General features: G+C 44.8%; 1 protein-coding gene across 1 annotated transcript in view; it reads right to left on the bottom strand.

Annotated features, from left to right (window-relative positions):
• The window catches only part of LOC115129690 (zinc finger protein GLI2-like), an 82,291-nt gene that overhangs the window by 27,113 nt on the left and 36,283 nt on the right, over positions 1 to 18,895 (bottom strand). Inside the window, 2 exon segments of the mRNA XM_029660315.2 lie at positions 8,042 to 8,221; positions 10,459 to 10,658. Of these exon segments, the coding sequence (XP_029516175.2) occupies positions 8,042 to 8,221; positions 10,459 to 10,658 (380 nt within the window).

Raw genomic sequence — 18,895 nt, 5'->3', positions numbered from 1 at the left:
TCTGACTCTGAGCCCACCTGCCAACCTATACCTTTGCCCCACTTCTGGATTGTTGACCTCTGCCTACCCTGACCCTGAGCCTGTTGTCTGTCCGGTACCGTTGTCCCACCTCTGGTTTACTGACCCCTGCCTGTCTTGACCTGGTCTATTGCCTGCCCCTGTTGGAACATTAAACCATTGTCAATTCGACATGTCTGCATCTGGGTCTTACCTTGATTCCGGATAATACCAGTCTTTAAAGGCTTTTGTGTTTTAGAATCTCCTATAGGGCTATAGTCGGCAACAGTCAACTACATAATTATAACCTAGACAGGTGAATTACAGTTAAGAGTAAATGTGTTTGGGGTATAAACGTAAGGAATTTTAGGATGTGAATTGGATTGGAATTGAATATTTTTGATGCGTGAATTGATGTATTTTTGACATGTTTATGAAATATGTCAGGGATTTATGAGACAAATAAATACACTTTAAAGAAAACAAAACAAAAAATGTAAATAAATGAAAAGACAGAAAAATACGATTTGCACTTGAGAGAATGTTGAATAAGATAATTGAGAGAACCTTTGAATGAGAAGCCACGTTCTCCTGTTTCATCATTTATCCTGTGTTACAGGAACTTTTGTCTGCTGAACCAGTCCCAAAACTGGGACCTGTAACACATGCATTAGATACAGTATTATTGTTTTTTATTTTACCTTTATTTAACTAGGCAAGTCAGTTAAGAACAAATTCTTATTTATAATGACAGCCTAGGAACAGTGGGTTAACTGCCTTGTTCAGCAGCAGAACGACAGATTTTTACCTTGTCAGCTCAGGGATTTGATCTAGCAACCTTTCGGTTAATGGTCCAATGCTCTAACCACTAACCACCTGCCATACCAGTCAAAAGTTTGGACACATCAACTCATTCAAGGGTTTTTCTTTATTTGTACTATTTTCTACATTGTAGAATGATAGTGAAGACATCAAAACTATTAAATAACACATGGAATCATGTAGTAACCAAAAAACTCATTAAAATACATTTGATTGAAACTATGCCAGTTAGGCTCTACACCCGTTGTAAAGCGGATTCATGTGCTTTATTTTATGAAGTTATTTGGCCACTTTTAGTTGTGATACAAACTTGATCAAAATATATAGGCCTAGGGGCTAGGCCTTAAGGGTCTCGCGGTCGAGACACAGCCTGAGATCGAACCCAGGTCTGTACTGACGCCTCTAGCACTGCAATCTTCAGAGTAGTCACCCTTTGCATTGATGACAGCTTTGCACACTCTTGGCATTATCTCAACCAGCTTCACCTGGAATGCTTTTCCAACAGTATTGAAGGAGTTTCCACATATGCTGAGCACCTGTTGGCTGCTTTTCCTTCACTCTACAGTCCAACTCACCCCAAACCATCTCAACTGGGCTGAGGTTGGGTGATTGTGGAGGCCAGGTCATCTGATGCAGCACTCCATCACTATCCTTCTTGGTCAAATAGCCCTTACACAGCCTGGAGGTGTGTTGGGTCATTGTCCTGTTGAAAAACAAATGATAATCCCACTAAGCCCCAACCAGATGCAGCGTATCGCTGCAGAATTCTGTGGTAGCCATGCTGCTTAAGTGTGCCTTGAATTCTAAATAAATCACAACAGTGTCACCAGCAAAGCACCCCCACGCTTCACGGTGGGAACCACACATGCAGAGATCATCCGTTCACCTACTCTGCATCTCACAAAGACACAGCGGTTATAACCTAAAATCTCACATTTGGAATCATCAGACCAAAGGACAGATTTCCACCGGTCTAATGTCCATTGCTCGTGTTTCTTGGCTCAAGCAAGTCTCTTCTTATTGGTGTCCTTTAGAAGTGGTTTCTTTGCAGAAAATCGACCATGAAGGCCTGATTCACGCAGTTTCCTCTGAACAGTTGATGTTGAGATGTGTTTGTTACTTGAACTCTGTGAAGAATTTATTTGGGCTGCAATTTCTGAGGCTGGTAACTCTAATGAACTTATCGTCTGCAGCAGAGGTAACTCTGGGTCTTCCTTTCCTGTGGCGGTCCTCATGAGAGCCAGTTTCATCATAGCGCTTGATGGTTTTTGCGACTGCACTTGAAGAACCTTTCAAAGTTCTTGAAATGTTCCCTATTGACTGGCCTTTATGTCTTAAAGTTATGATGGTCTGTCGTTTCTCTGCTTATTTGAGCTGTTCTTTCCATAATATGGACTTGGTATTTTACCAAATAGGGCTATCTTCTGTAAACCCCCCTAGCTTGACAAAACACAACTGATTGGCTTAAACGCATTAACAAGAAAAGAAATTCCACAAATTAACTTTTAACAAGACACACCTGTTAATTGAAATGCATTCCAGGTGACTACCTCATGAAGCTGGTTGAGAGAATGCCAAGAGTGTGCAAAGCTGTCATCAAGGCAAAAGGTGGCTACTTTGAAGAATCTCAAATGTATTTTTATTTGTTTAACACTTTTTTGGTTACTACATGATATCTTATGTGTTATTTCATAGTTTTGATGTCTTCACAATAAATCCACAATGTATAAAATAGTAAATATAAAGAAAAACCCTTGAATGAGTAGGTGTGTCCAAACTTTTGTGCCCCTACTCATAGCCCCACTATCACTCACTCCAAGCCAAGTCAAAAACCCAGTGTCTCTCTCTCTCTCCTTAAGTGAGGGCACCCACTTTACCACTGTGAGATATTAAGAATGTTTTCAAATATTTGTATTTATTTCATACAGGCAAAAATAATTATATCAAGTCAATCTTTCTTTCTCACTATCATTGTGTCATTTCCCCATCATACCCTGCCCAACTCTGTGCTATTTCTGGAGCTCCAGAGCGAGAGACAGACCTAGAGGAGCGCTCCAGCGCAGCCTAGCCTCTAGCTCAGCCTGGGACTGGGTGATGGATGCTAACGCAGCCTCCCTCCGACACCCAACCCCCCTGGAAATAGAGCAGCACTATCAATAAGTGCTCAAGATTGATTCCCAGCTAATACAGTAAACAATTTGTCTGAGGTGATGGAAACCGAGCCTGGCAGAAGATATTGTTGCAGTAAAATAAACTCATCTCTTATCCGGTGCTGGAATTATAGCAGGGGAAGGAAGTAAAGCAGAGGAGGGATACGGGGATGGAGATGAAAGATGAAAATAAAAAACCTAAAACAACAATCCTCAAACAACTTTCTTTAATGTGCCCTAGTGACACACATTTTCAATGTGCACGATCTACAATTAAAATAAAGCAAAATGCGCAAAACAAACGGCTTCTATTCTGTTTGAAAAGATCTTAGCTATGTTGTCTTTCAAAATGGATGCATCCTAAATGGCAACCTATTCCCTACATAGTGCACCACGTTTGACCAGAACCTTATGTAGGGAAATAGGGCGCTATTTGGGATGCACACATAGGCCACGGTGACCTCATTAAGATTCAGTGTAAAGGATAATAAATCTAAGCCTAAATAATGTACTTTAATTAAAACAGATAAAAACCTCACTGCGATCGAAAACATTCTGTACTTCACTTTGGTAAATGAGGCCAATTTAGAGAATTGATTTCAACTGAAATGTATGCAAAGTGTTTTTGATCGCTCGTTTGTCCATGGTTTACAATGTACATTTTGTCAGAGTTTATTTTTGAAAGTCCCTGAGCTACCTGGTCTTACTTTGAAAAATGTAGGATGACAATGTAGGATGATAATTACGTAATAACTATCCAATAATTACTTCATGAAAAAGTGCCACTATGTATAATCTACTACCAGCCAGGTACAGCATTTACTGTAACCAGCTGTTTAAACATTTTTTAAAGAATTAAAGCCTTAAACTGTATGGGTAATGGCATTTTGTAAAAAAACAACAAAAAAAACACCAAATCACAGATGGAATTCATAAAGCTGGTTATCCTCTAATTTCCTATGATATGTAACCGGTGTGTTTCTGGAGTCCGTTGCTCTAGGGGAGCCAGTGATGTCAGCAGGAGAGCCAGTCAGCCAGTTGTTCAGGGCTCAACAGGTGCTAGACATTAGCAGTGGTGTTAGTGGAGCCAGTCCAGAGCAGCAGTGCCATTAGGACCTGTGGGGTAATAACCAAAGACACTGCAACCGGACGTCCATAATGGCTCGATAACATGTGGTGCCAACACCAGGCACTGCACCAGCAACTCTACACAAACAGTGCCTCGGCTGATTAAACTCAGGCTACCACCACAGAGAATAGTGTTCTTGCTTCCTGAGCCATTATTCTTAGCAGAAGCTAATGGCTAACTGTCATTTCAAAATGTTCTCTCTCCAATACAGTCCCATAAGTAACACACATGTGCTCAGTTTTAGTGCTTTGGGACTTTCCGAAATGTCCTGGGACATATTGACCAGGGCTGGGGTCAATTCAGGAAGCAAACTTAAATAACAACAATAATTGAAATAAGCATCTATTTTCAATGACTTCTGAATAAACTGATGAGTCGAATCTATTTATTTAAAAAGTATTCCATTTAGATTTTTTTGATTAAAATCACTTTTAAATTCAAATTGACCCCAGCCCTGAAAGGGACTCCACCACTGTCTCCCAGGGGATATTTCTGCTGTGAGACTTAATATAAATACATTTCTTACATGAGCTGTTAAAGACATTGGGCACACGATCGGGGGAGGGGGTTCGCGTTGGAGAATACGTGTTGTAACTTAGTGGCAGTTAACTAGTTACTAACTCAGGTTCATCCTAAAAGAAAAGCTGAGGTGAATTTAGCCCTTAGTATTTACATTGCATTAATGGCTCTATAGTTTCAGTGACTGGGACAAGCCATTCAGAAATGGCAGCCTTATTTATCTGTGTTAGCGGCTCACCTCGGGGGAGATGTGTTTATTAATGTGCCACTTCCCCTGATAAATGAGGTAATGGAAAGCCGGGGCTGGCGCTCACCTCACCTCTCCTCGTCCCCCCTCCTCTCGCAGCGCCTCGCCTCTTTTTTCCCCTGGTGATTTATGTCAGCAAGCCAGGCACCAGGCAGCAACCGACCGACTGCTAGGCTGTGTGTGTGGATGACCAACTGCTAGGTTGTGTGTGTGGAGTGGACCCCTCCTCCTCCAGAGGTTGGGCTGGCCTTGAGTCCTGAGTGGCCATGTCACTAGGTAAGGCTGGCTATCACATTCACAGGCTGCTCTGGCCAGGCTTCCTGAGCTGAGTTCACTATGAGAGACAGAGGGATGTGTCTATCTGGTTTAACTTCACTATGAGAGACAGAGGGATGTGTCTATCTGGTTTAACTTCACTATGAGAGACATAGGGATGTATCTATCTGGTTTAACTTCACTGTGAGAGACAGAGGGATGTGTCTATCTGGTTTAACTTCACTATGAGAGACAGAGGGATGTATCTATCTGTGCTTGGTTTAACTTCACTATGAGAGACAGGGATGTATCTAACTGGTTTAACTTCACTATGAGAGACAGAGGGATGTGTCTATCTGGTTTAACTTCACTATGAGAGACAGAGGGGTGTATCTATCTGGTTTAACTTCACTATGAGAGACAGAGGGATGTATCTATCTGGTTTAACTTCACTATGAGAGACAGAGGGAAGTATCTATCTGGTTTAACTTCACTATGAGAGACAGAGGGAAGTATCTATCTGTTCTGGGTTTAACTTCACTATGAGAGACAGAGGGGTGTATCTATCTGGTTTAACTTCACTATGAGAGACAGAGGGATGTATCTATCTGGTTTAACTTCACTATGAGAGACATAGGGATGTATCTATCTGTTCTGGGTTTAACTTCACTATGAGAGACAGAGGGATGTATCTATCTGTTCTGGGTTTAACTTCACTATGAGAGACAGAGGGGTGTATCTATCTGGTTTAACTTCACTATGAAAGACAGAGGGAAGTATCTATCTGGTTTAACTTCACTATGAGAGACAGAGGGAAGTATCTATCTGGTTTAACTTCACTATGAGAGACAGAGGGAAGTATCTATCTGTTCTGGGTTTAACTTCACTATGAGAGACAGAGGGGTGTATCTATCTGGTTTAACTTCACTATGAGAGACAGAGGGATGTATCTATCTGGTTTAACTTCACTATGAGAGACATAGGGATGTATCTATCTGTTCTGGGTTTAACTTCACTATGAGAGACAGAGGGATGTATCTATCTGTTCTGGGTTTAACTTCACTATGAGAGACAGAGGGATGTATCTATCTGGTTTAACTTCACTATGAGAGACAGAGGGATGTATCTATCTGTGCTGGGTTTAACTTCACTATGAGAGACAGAGGGATGTATCTATCTGTGCTGGGTTTAAATTCCCTATGAGAGACAGAGGGATGTATCTATTTGTGCTGGGTTTAACTTCACTGTGAGGAGGACTATGATTTCAGTGGTGGAGAAGCTGTATGAGCCAAAGTGGCTGTGGTCTTGCTTCAACTTTTTTGTTAGTTAAGGTCCATTGTTTCTCTGTGTAGCATAGATATTACACTCCCAACAAGCCAACCGCATCATTCAGTCCCCCGCCCTTTGTCTTGGGAGCTGGGCTACAGAGAGGCCTGCACAGTGTATTTCACTGTTTGGGAGTTGTTATGACAGTTTTTATACGCACAGCAGGCTGAGGCCTTTGGCTGCCTGCCCCTGGCTAGCCTGAGCAAGCAGAAGCTTGGCCCAGACACAATGCAACACAACAGCTCATTCAGAACCCCGGGCCTGCTGGATGCGGTACAACTAAGAGACTGGAGGACAATGTTTACACTCTCACTGTGCGACCCAGGTAGACCGACTAGCGTCAGAGCAATAATTGAACTTGTACAGGACGGGTAGCAAAACTCACTGTCCGTGTGTCAAATCAAACCCTACCCTTCACCTGGGGCAGAGGGGCCCGATCTCTCTTTCTCGGGAGTGTTTGGAGCGAAGTGCGAGCTGCTTGAGGCGACATCGGTGGGGCGAGTTGTGTGTTTTATCGGCAGAGGAAGCAGTAGTGGCAGCAGCTGCCGTAGGAAGACCGGTAGCCGTGAGCCTCATACGGTGACGGATAAGGGCCGGCTGTATCTCCCATTGCCTTAACGTCTGCCGGGATTCCTGTAAATATCACGCAGCAACGCAGTAAAAGGCAAGTGAATATCTGTGGCTGTCCTAATCTGAACCCATCTGTTACGACGAACACGGTCAACTCGCCTGATACCCAAGCTTCTGTATCGGGTGGTCTTTGATGTCGTGTTCCCTCACACCACACCATAGCCTAATGGGTAACGCCACTGCACGGTAACACTATCCCTGTGTATAATAGTTCGTCTCCCCCTTAGACACCACTACCCTTTTAAGGTGACAGAGGTAGTTGAGGATGAAAGTGGGTGTTCATTACATTAAACAGACTTCTGGCCCAGGCACCCTCACCCCTCCTCCCCCCTGTCCCCCTCCTCCAGTAAAATGTCATCTCGGTACAATCAGGTCTGTTGTTTATGGAATGTGCTGGCACAGACTTGAGAGAGGGAAAATACTTACTGAACCTATACTGTGGTTAGAGTACCTGAGGGCTGCTGGCCCGCCCTTTGAAGTTGTTTGTAATGAAAAATGTATAAAAAGCCTTTTTTATTTTTTTTATTTTTTTCTGCTGTCTACAGATCCATTGATCTGGGTTTCATCATTCTCCTACGGTGAGGTTGTTGCAATCTCAGGGTTGCTTTTAAAAGTTACATACTTTCCAATAAAAATGCCACCACGTTATAGTCCTAGAGTACACACCGATACCAACAGAGGAAGGGGCAGGGGACACCAAATAAAATCCTTCCCCTAAAATGAATGTTACAATTCATACCCACACACTTCCAAGGGTGTAAGTCTGGGAACTGGTGAAGTCTGAGAACTCCCTACTGTAAATCACCAGGAATTTAGCTCAGAAATACTCGTAAAAATGTTTCCACTTTTGAGACTGTGTTCCCATGCATTCCACCCCTTCCCACACAGACAGTATCAACCTGTTGTGTAGATACAACAGGTTTACGGTAAAGAGGAGTGGGTCTCTGTGGTCCCAGTCTAACTCACCATCCATGGGGGTGATGTAGTCTGGCAGGTGTGCAGCTGCCGCCGCACCCCCCTGCATCAGCAGCTCTCCGTAGGGGTTACGATGGCTGGTCATCAGGTGGTAGTACTCAGCAGGGCTGGCTCCAGGAGGGGGAGGGGGAAACCCAAACAGACCCCGCTCTTTCAAGTGTTCATGCGCCACTGCATGGGGGCAGAGGAAGGAGGAGAATGAGTGAGGGAAGACAAGAACATTGCAGGGAGAGGAAGGAAGGTTTAGGGGGAATGAGGGATGAATGAGATGGAGAGTGAGAGAGAGCGAATGAGTGAGGGGGGGAGAAAGACATTCCAGATTCCAGCCCCGGTCGGTCGACTTGGTCTCACCACATGCTGCCGGAGCCGTTTGAAAAGGGTTAGGGTTAGGACTGGCGACATGATGGCACTGTCCTAGGGAGACATTACCTGCATCCCAAATGGCACTCTATTCCCTACATAGTGCACTACTTTTGACCAGGGCTCTATATAGAGAATATGGTGCCATTTGGGATGCAGTCACTGATGCAGGACAAGAGGAATGGGAGGTTAGTGATGTGCAGTGAGGCGTGTCAGTAGTCCTGCAGATTAAGAAGACAGATAGACAGATTGAGAGAGAGAGAGAGAGAGAGAGAGAGAGAGAGAGAGAGAGAGAGAAACAAAGTAGTATTGGGGTTTCTCTCTTTGATAACATGCACACACGCACGCATGCACGAACACACACACACACCCTGAAGGAGCACCCTGAATCCTACGGTGTTACTCTGTTAACAACTACACCCAGTAAAGCCCTTTTAAAAGTGTCAGGGGCAATAAGAGTGGGATATGGCCTATAGCTGCTGTTGAATAGCAGCACTCTGTCCCAGAGTCTTCCAAAGTACATCTGTTTCTCCAGGAATTTAGGAGGAAATATCTACTCGGTTTATGGTTTGGGTCAGGGTCCAGACGAGGAAGAGACCAGGACTCCCCTCTCTCTCTCTCCCTCTCTCCCTCTCTCTCTCTCTCTCCCTCTCTCTCTCTCTCTCTCTCTCTCTCCCTCTCTCTCTCTCTCTCTCTCTCTCTCTCTCTCTCCCTCTCTCTCTCTCTCTCTAATGTGTCACCTCTCCCACTGGAAGTGATCTTTCAGACACAATTAGGCCGTGCTGCGCTAAAAGAGAACAGACGTGTGCTTGTACTGACTACATACAGCAGAACCAGACCTTTATTTTCTCCTTCTCTCTCTCTCTCTCCTGGATCACATAACCACTTAAATGGAGGGAGTCACTTTGGATCAGCACAATGAGGAACACGTCTTTTGAAGCGATCCGATGAAGGCCATAGCAGAGCTGAGCCGTCCCCCGCCGTCCAACTGTTTTTTTTTCAATCAAATGAACAGGAAGTCCATAGAAAGAGAATGTGAATGACGAATAGAACACAGCGGACTGGGCCCAAAGGAATCCTGAGGCCTGTCAATGCTAATGTCATGCTAATGTGATGTAGCGCAGAAACGACAATAAGAAAAGAGCAGCAGAACCTCTGCCTGTTTATACCTCTGTTCTATGTGTTGGCCCGCGACAAAGAAGATAATTTCCTGAAACCATTTCATTTCCATAAGTAGTATTCAGAACAAATTCAGAACAAAATCCATCCCGAAACAAGGTAGTCCTATTAAAAGTCCTAGAAGATATAACAGTTGTTTTCCAAAAGGGTCACGTGGGAACATCAAACGTCAAACTAAACGTCTGCCGTCTCTCAATGAAATCCAAGGCCGTCTCTCCTCTCTCTCTCCGAACCACCTATTTGAAATTCCCTCAACCAAAAATAGCCACCTTCATTTTCTCCCTCTTTCCCATAGCTTTATCACCGCGGGATCTCCAACCCTGCACTGCTTATTTCACTTTAAAAGCAAGACCACATTACTGTTGACAGACTGTAAAAGGTGATTTATTTCCTATTCTGGCTCCTCGCCTCCACCCGTTATTGTAATTCAGCTCTGAAAAAGAGTTGTCATCACGTCACTCTGAGGTAAAGGGGGAAAGTTGGGGGGAGTTCCATGGGGACTGTTTAGTTTGATCAATTTCCATGGCTTTCCAATAACCCCCTTGGTATATTGAACACGTGGTGAGAAGAGGGAGGTCAGAGCTTCACAAAAAGCAATATGTCGCATGTAAGACTAATTCACGCAACGTTGTAGCACCGGCTCTACGTATCTAACTTAATCTGTATGCCCACTCAAACATGCTGTTTACTGACAATCACCCCCGCAAATCCCCTCTCCACACTGAAAACAATCCTTTAATTTCTCCACCAAGCTTTCAGTAATAGACCAATGACACAATTCCTTCGGTGGGGATCCACAAAGTAAGGTGATGCTCATGGCAGTGAATGACCTTGGGTGTTGCACAATCTAGACATGCAGTTGAACTCACAGTCTGCAGGGCTGAGTCCGCGGGCCGCAGAGATCATGGACAGGGTTGGGCTGCTGTGAATGGAGCGGAGGTAGTGCCCCATGTGAGGGTTGAAGTAGGGGTGAGCGGGGCTGAAGGGGGACTCCCCTGTCCCGGCTGCGTGGGGGGACAGACGGATCAGAGAGATGTCTGACATGACCGGGCTGCCACCTAGTCCAGGACTGGAGGAGGCAGGGAGGGAGAGAGAGAGAGAGAGAGCGAGAGCGGGAGAGAGCGAGTGAGAGAGAGAGTGGGAGAGAGCGAGAGAGAGATAGCAGGAGAGAGCGAGAGAGGGAGAGCGGGAGAGAGCGAGTGAGGGAGAGAGAGAGACAGCGAGAGAGAGATAGCGGGAGAAAGCGAGTGAGAGAGAGAGAGAGCGGGAGAGAGCGAGAGAGAGCGAGAGAGAGAGAGAGAGAGAGAAAGAAAGAGAGAGAGAAAGAAAGAGAGAGAGAGAGAGCGGGAGAGAGCGAGTGAGAGAGAGAGCGGGAGAGAGAGGGAGAGAGAGAGATAGCAGGAGAGAGCGAGAGAGAGAGAGAAAGAAAGAAAGAAAGAGAGAGAGAGAGTGCGTTATCATCTTAGTTCATGTACACTGTGGTTCATGACGTATTTTGTCTCTTGTGACAGACGGAAACCTTTGAACGGTTTCTTTTATCCAGAAATCTCAAGTTCCTGTGATCTTCTTAAAGTTACAAGGGGAAGAAAAACAGTTACAAATGAAAGTAAAACAATGGGACCTTTGCTGTATCTCACCTGACCTAAGTCCTTACATGACATAACCTAAGGCCTAACCATTTTCCCATCTGATACTACAGAGTGGTGCCGACCGTGCTGCACAATGCAGTCAGAGCACTCGTTCACACACACACACACACACACACACACACACACACACACACACACACACACACACACACACACACACACACACACACACACACACACACACACACCTGAGACATTTGTATAAACTCTGCAGGCAGGCCAAGTGTGTCAGCCAGCCAGGTCTAAGCCTGAATAATGAATCTAAGGTGAATCTGATACGCTCTGTCTCCTTGCTCTGTGTATATAGACTGGAATGAGAATGAGATCACGTCTAATATCATGGTCGGCGTCCCAGAGGGCACCCTATCCCCTCCTGAACTATAGGCCCTGGTCAAAAGCAGTGCACTACATGGTTAATATGGTGCCATTTGGGACACAGGTCATTCCTCATCCTATCAGGGCTTTGATCTGGAAATACATTAGCGAGAGATGGGGTCATAGAGCAGACTGTGTGTGTGGAAGGCAACCATGCAATGTAATGATATTACATCCCTACGGCATTACCTGATGTCACACTAAGGCAGGCAGGCAGGCAGGCAGGCAGGCAGGCAGGCAGGCAGACAGACAGACAGACAGACAGACAGACAGACAGACAGACAGACAGACAGACAGACAGACAGACAGACAGACAGACAGACAGACAGACAGACAGACAGACAGACAGACAGACAGACAGATCGATAGATAGACAGCTAGACAGCTAGACAGACAGCTAGATAGACGGTTCAACCCTCAACATAAAAAGATGCTAGTCTGGCTCTGGCACTGTAGCTGGTTTCAGCATTGCATCAGTCATTGTTCCTTTAACCCCAGACAGGGATGATACTGAAGATAGTCACACTGTGCCTGATATGAGTTCTAACCTGACCTGGAGAGGAGGAAGTGAGGAACTCATGGCATGTCAATGAGAGGTGTGTCTCCTGCCTGGTTGCTGCTAGCTGTACAGACAGATCCTCTGACAGGCTGAAGATCAGAGGATACAGCAGCACACACCAGGTAGTCTCTTCCTACAGCCACTGGGGGTGGAGCCATGAGTCTGGAAAGCTAGACTACACACTACGCAGGAGACGCCAGACACATTTTCCTTCAGAACACCAGAAACTAGTACATTCGATCTCCCATTCAAATATAGATATGCCCAGACTGAAGACTTAAAGAAGGTTGAAAACAACTTAATCTCACAAAACTTTATGCTTAAGAGTTTCTCTAGTTACCCAATGAGATACGATTGTACAGTTTAGTGTCTGAAGCTGGAATCTTTTGTCTATTTGTACTCCTTCTCTGAGATGCTTTTTGAATAGAGACCCAGGTTGACCTCAATCTCTCAGTTATCCCCAGTACTGTCTGTCTCCAGGGGCCGGTTGGTCCGTGCTTGACCCAAAGTGAGTCCACTCCGTTTCCAGTAAATGCCCCCCAGACGACCAAGGCTTGTCTCAAAGCCAACTTTCTGCCATGGGCCTTAGCTAACGGATGACCATAAAATGCTCTCTGTCTGAGGCCTGAGAAGAAACAGATATTCCATTCACAGAAAGCCTTTAGATTACTGGGCAACTTAAAACTTCAACCTGATATTATGGACTGGAACCTGGCTGCAAAATGCTCTTGTCTGCCTATAGCTCAGTCTGTCGCTCTGGGCCTTTAGCCACAGACCTTTTCATCTCCCTGAGTCTACCTACCTGCACCATGGGAAGGAGTCTACTAGGTCCAGAGAGCCAAACAGATGGCCAAAAGTATGTGGACACCCCTTAAAATGAGTGGGTTTGGCTATTACAGCCACACCTGTTGCTGACAGGTGTATAAAATCAAGCACAGGGCCATGCAATCTCCATAGACAAACATTGGCAATAGAATGGCCTCACAGAAGCGCTCAGTGACTTTCAACGTGGCACCGTCATAGGATGCCACCTTTCCAAAAAGTCAGTTAGTCAAATTTCTGCCCTGCTAGAGCTGCCCCGGTCAACTGTAAGTGTTGTTATTGTGAGGTGGAAACGTCTAGGAGCAACAACTGCTCAGTCGCAAAGTGTTAGGCCACACAAGCTCACAGAACGGGACTGCCGAGTGCTGAAGAGCGTAGCACATAACAACCGTCTGTGCATAGTTGTAACACTCACTAGCAAGTCCTAAACTGCCTCTGGAAGCCTTTTCATTGCCGAGCAGCCGCGCACAAGCCTAAGCTCACCATGTACAATGCCAAGTGTTGGCTGGAGTTGTGTAAAGCTCGACTGCCATTGGACTCTGGAGCAGTGGAGACGCGTTCTCTGCAGTGATGAATCACGCTTCACCATCTGGCAGTCAGATGGACGAATCTGGGTTTGGTGGATGCCAGGAGAACCTGCACCAATGCATAGTGCCAACTGTAAAGTTTGGTGGAAGATAAATAATGGTCGGGGGTTGTTTTTCATGGTTCAGGCTAAGCCCCTTAGTTCCAGTGAAGGGAACTCTTAACACTACAGCATACGATGACATTCTAGATGATTCTGTGCTTCCAACTTTGTGGCAACAGTTTGGGGAAGGCCCTTTCCTGTTTCAGCATGACAATGCCCCTGTGCACAAAGCGAGGTCCATACAGAAATGGTTTCTCGAGATCAGTGTGGAAGAACTTGGCTGGCCTGCACAGAACCCTGACCTCAACTCTATCGAACACCTTTGGGACGAATTGGAATGCAGACTGCAAACCAGGCCTAATCGCCAAACATCAGTACCTTACCTCACTAATGCTCATGGCTGAATGGAAGCAAGTCCTCGCAGCAACGTTCCAACATCTAGTGGAAAGCCTTCCCAGAAGAGTGGAGGCAGTTATAGCAGCAAGGAGGGGACCAACTCCATATGAATGCCCATGATTTTGCAATGAGATGTTCAACGATCAGGTGTCCAGCTACTTTTGGTCATGTAGTCCATGTAACATTGCGACGCGAAAGAGAAACCGACGGTCGTATTCTATTGCAGCAATACATTGTGATTGCGTCACGAGTGAAGCAAGACCAGTTGTTTGATTTGATGGAGATAACAATCTAATTGATATTTAAAATGCCTCAAAGTTATTAACCCTCGCACCACTATTAACTATTAACACGTCATCTGCATGAACAGACAACCCCGGGGTTGCCGGGGTTACAGTAAGCTATTTACTAATGACTTTTAAATATGAATCACATAAATATTGATCTCTTTAGTCAGTTTTTGCATGCAAAAACGAGAAATGATAGGATGTAAAGGGACACCCGGGTGGCACAGTGGTCAAGGGCACTGCATCGCAGTGCTAGCTGTGGCACCAGAGACTCTGGGTTCAAGCCCAGGCTCTGTCGCAGCCGGCCGCAACCGGGAAGTCCATGGGGCGACACACAATTGGCCTAGCGTCGTCTGTGTTAGGGAGGGTTTGGCCGGTAGGGATATCCTTGTCTCATTGCACACTAGCGACTCCTGTGGCGGGCTGGGTGCAGTGCATGCTAACCAGGTCACCAGGTGCACAGTGTTTCCTCCGACACATGTGCGCTGGATGCGCGCTGTGTTAAGAAGCAGTGCGGCTTGGTTGGGTTGTGTTTCGGAGGATGCATGGCTTTCGACTTTCGTCTCTCCCGAGCCCGTACAGGAGTTGTAGCGATGAGACAAGACAGTAACTACTAACAATTGGATACCATGAAAAGGGGGTAAAAAAAATATATATAAAAAAGAAAAAGATAGGATGTAGAGAGAGCATAACTAATACAATATTCAAATGCCCTCCCGTGGAAAGGTTTCATCATTACTATGCAGATCTGGGCCTGGCGCCCGGCGGGTGTGAGATCAAGGAGGCATGTTGAGCAGGAGGCATGCTGCACAATGCAGGACTAGACCGACGAGTTGCTAGCCTAACACCGTGCACCTGGTGACCTGGTTAGCATGCACTGCGCCCGGCCCGCCACAGGAGTCGCTAGTGAGCGATGAGACAAGGATAGTCCCAGCAGAGAGCGCTAAAGCTGGAGCAGATGTATACTTGTTCTAATTAGTCCACTTAGTGTTCTGTCTGAAACACTTTGGGTAATGATTTAATTTACACGCCTCCTCCGCAGACATGACCTAATTCTACTGTACTGTAAGTGTTCAGTGGTTTTATATAGGCTGTCTGGATTTAAAGTGTGCTCAATATGACATAATTTGTATAATGAGGTGTGGATAACTATATGTGTGTGTATGCTTTGTGTGTGTGGTGCATGTATGGCTGGTGTGTGTGTTTGTGTGTGCCTGTCTGTGTGTGTCATGTACCTGCGCTGGGCCACTGCGGTGAGCGACACTAGAGATGAATTACAATGTGACGGTGTCTCGTCTGTAGCTACCTCAGGGCTGGAGCTGTGATTTAGATAAATCACATCGTCCACTTCAGGGCTAGAATGAACTGCTGTAGATTTATATGGGCCTGGACTGCAACATGATATGGATGGTTTGGGCTTAAATTTAACATGTAATACTTTCAGCAGTTCCACATATGCAGAACGAGGGAGAAATTACTTACAACAAACAGTTAATTGGATTAGAGGGTCTGAAACAACGAAATGTTAACATATCACTATTTCTGTGGCCACAACCATCCTTTGTTGACTCTGGTCAGCTCAGTATTGCTACCAGTGGCAGTCAGTGCTGTTTATGATGAGGGAGGACGTTAATTATTATTTTTTTACACAAAGGTAGGTGCACACAGGTCGAGAGAGTTTAACTACGGTGTAATCATTAGTCCAACAGTGGCAAACAAGAGTTTCTTTTTTCCACAGAATCAGCATAATGATTACACCTGGAACGGTCGTCTGATGAATAAGGATCGGACCAAAGCGTGGTAAGTGTTCATGATTTTTATTAACACTAAACACTAGAACAAAATAACAAAGTGAGAAACAAAACTGAAACAGTCCTGTCAGGTGCAGAACACTAAACAGAAAACAACTACCCACAAAACACAGGTGGGAAAATGCTACCTAAGTATGGTTCCCAATCAGAGACAACGATAGACAGCTGTCCCTGATTGAGAACCATACCCGGCCAAAACAAAGAAATACCAAAACACAGAAAAATGAACATAGAATGCCCACCCAAATCACACCCTGACCAAACCAAAATAGAGACATAAAAAGCTCTCTAAGGTCAGGGTGTGACAACACCCCTGATCACCTTAAACACGGTTCACTTTCATAGCATCCTTGTTGTATTCCTTCTCACCTCTATGGACTCTCCTCCTCTCACCTTTTCCCTTCCTTTGTGGACTTCAATGCACAACACATCAGCTGTGTGTGATCAGGCGAAAAAACTTTTCCAAGCCAAACCATGTAACCATAACCGCTACACACAGCCTACAACGTAGTCCCCATTTTAACTAAAGTAACGTTCCTAGTCAACATAGCTAATAGAACTAATGTGTTAGTAAACCCGCTACAAATATGCAGTAACATTACAGTGTATAGTCAGTAAGCAGTTTGGCAGTTACACCGGCGGGTCCCGGGGGAAATAAATTCATCAAATCAAAAGCTTACCTTGATTTGGAAGACTTCCAGTGTTGTGTTGGATAGTCATAGCCAGCTAGCTAACATAGTATCCCTCTATTTGAGCCGGGTGTTTGAGTAGGCTAAATTAGCCAACTGCATTTGCCAAGTAAGTAAAACTTAAAGTGAAAAAAAATGATGAAATCTCTCTCTCCCTTGCTTCTCCTTCATTTAAAAAAAATGTATTTGCTCAAAATTGTTCAACTATCCTCTCTCTCTCTCTCTCTCTCTCTCTCTCTCTCTCTCTCTCTCTCTCTCTCTCTCTCTCTCTCACTCTCTCTCACCTTCATTACAAAACAGAGTGTTTTAATCAATTATTTGTTGACATGTGAATATATTTAGTATAGTTTTATCTAAAAAGTAACTTTTTAAATGTTTTAAACATTTTATTTTATTAAATTCACTGAGGAGGATGGTCCTCCCTTTCCTCCTCTGAGGAGCCTCCACTGATTGCTACCTACTAGGAAAGCTGGCCAACCTGTAACATTAAAACTACAGCTGAAAGGTACAACTGTAGAAACAGTACTGCCGTAATGACATTATAAATAGTCTTGCTTGCCTGACTCATAGCGATCCACAATGGGAAGAAACTACATGATTAGCCTCTTAAATATGTACCTTCTGGGCTGACAATGACTTTACCAATCAACCAAACAAGTAATCTCTGCAGAGTTGTTCCTGACAGCTCTAAACAAACAGATGGGAAATGGGAATGAGACAGCGATTATAGAGTCGTTAGAACTGAAGTCACAGAGCAACAGAGCCAGAAGCTACAGTGTTAGGATATTAATGGGAATGTTGCACTCACTGGCAGCCTCTGTCAGTGACTTGATCTGTTCTTATAGCCCTGGGCTGTTTGGTAGATTTAACGCAATCCTCCTCCTCATAGATAATAATGGGCAGACTGAGGCACGGTGTTGTTTTTTCCCCCCCTAGTCTGGAATACTCAGCATGGGAGCAAAAATATCTGTTTGGGCCACAACTTGTGCACTTTGTTTTTGAATGATCATAGTGATAAAAGTACAAAAAAATTCTCTCTGGGAATAATGCATGTTAAAAAGACATCATATTCTCTCTGAATTGTAATCCGTTGGAAAGTACCTAACTATGCTGTAGCTGTGGTTGTCTCTTACAACAGGTCTTCGGGTGGAAAACTAAACTCGTAATAACTTTTGGGAAGTTTCTAGAACAAGCGTGATTTGTCATAGTGCTATGAAAGCCGGGACAGCTTGTGCCGACGCACACACTCCATGCGGGTGGTTTATATCATAGCTTCAGTCCAAGCTCCTACATAGCTACCCGGCACAGCAAAGGAGGTTAGCATCCCCATCCCTACTGTTCTCGGTCTCTAGCTGAACCACTGCTTTGAGCCCAGGACTGCTCCTGTCCTCCCATTTGACAGTGATTAAAAATCTCTCCTCTATTACAGTAGAAAAAGCTCAGAAGAAGAGACTCTGAGCGTCTCTTTCCGCTTCCCACTTCCTCCCACTGCCGCTGCTTCCTCCCCACTTTATGACAGCTGTGACAAAATAAGCAGCCCTCTCATTATGTTATGTGTAAACAATGAGAAAGGGGACTGTATGGAGATGTCATGTTCGACAATCAAGCAGGGGACCTCTGACACGCAGCCACCAGCGTGTAATAAAGTGGGCCTGACTGCCGCGTCTCCTCGACAAATGACACCACACTTAATTTGCTGTGCAATGTTCCTGTAATTAGAGTGAATTTGGCACAGGCACGGGGAAAGACAGCTAGATCAAGGTCTTGATGAATTAGGGGTCCACTGTCAAGATCAAATCACATTAATCAAGGTGGCCGTGTGTAGAGACAGGTTTTTCTACCCCCTCTACTTCCCTGGTGCTGTGATAAATAGCCCTGCCGAAGCCAGGCAAACAGTATGTATCACCATCAAATCTACTGAATTGAAATGGAAATGAAGCCGAACACTATTTCCAGAATTCAATTGACTTTTTTGTGTTTTACCACTATCGTTTTTAAGATAAAGGTAACGTCTTTACTATAGCAAAGACAAAAAACGTTCTGGTTCAATTTAACTTGTGAAAGAACTGAGATGTCGCTACCAAACCAAT

The sequence above is a fragment of the Oncorhynchus nerka genome, linkage group LG5, assembly GCF_034236695.1.
Source record: "Oncorhynchus nerka isolate Pitt River linkage group LG5, Oner_Uvic_2.0, whole genome shotgun sequence".
Taxonomy (NCBI): domain Eukaryota; kingdom Metazoa; phylum Chordata; class Actinopteri; order Salmoniformes; family Salmonidae; genus Oncorhynchus; species Oncorhynchus nerka.
The sequence above is the reverse complement of the archived record's forward strand: the minus strand, read 5'-3'. Positions and strand labels throughout refer to the sequence as shown.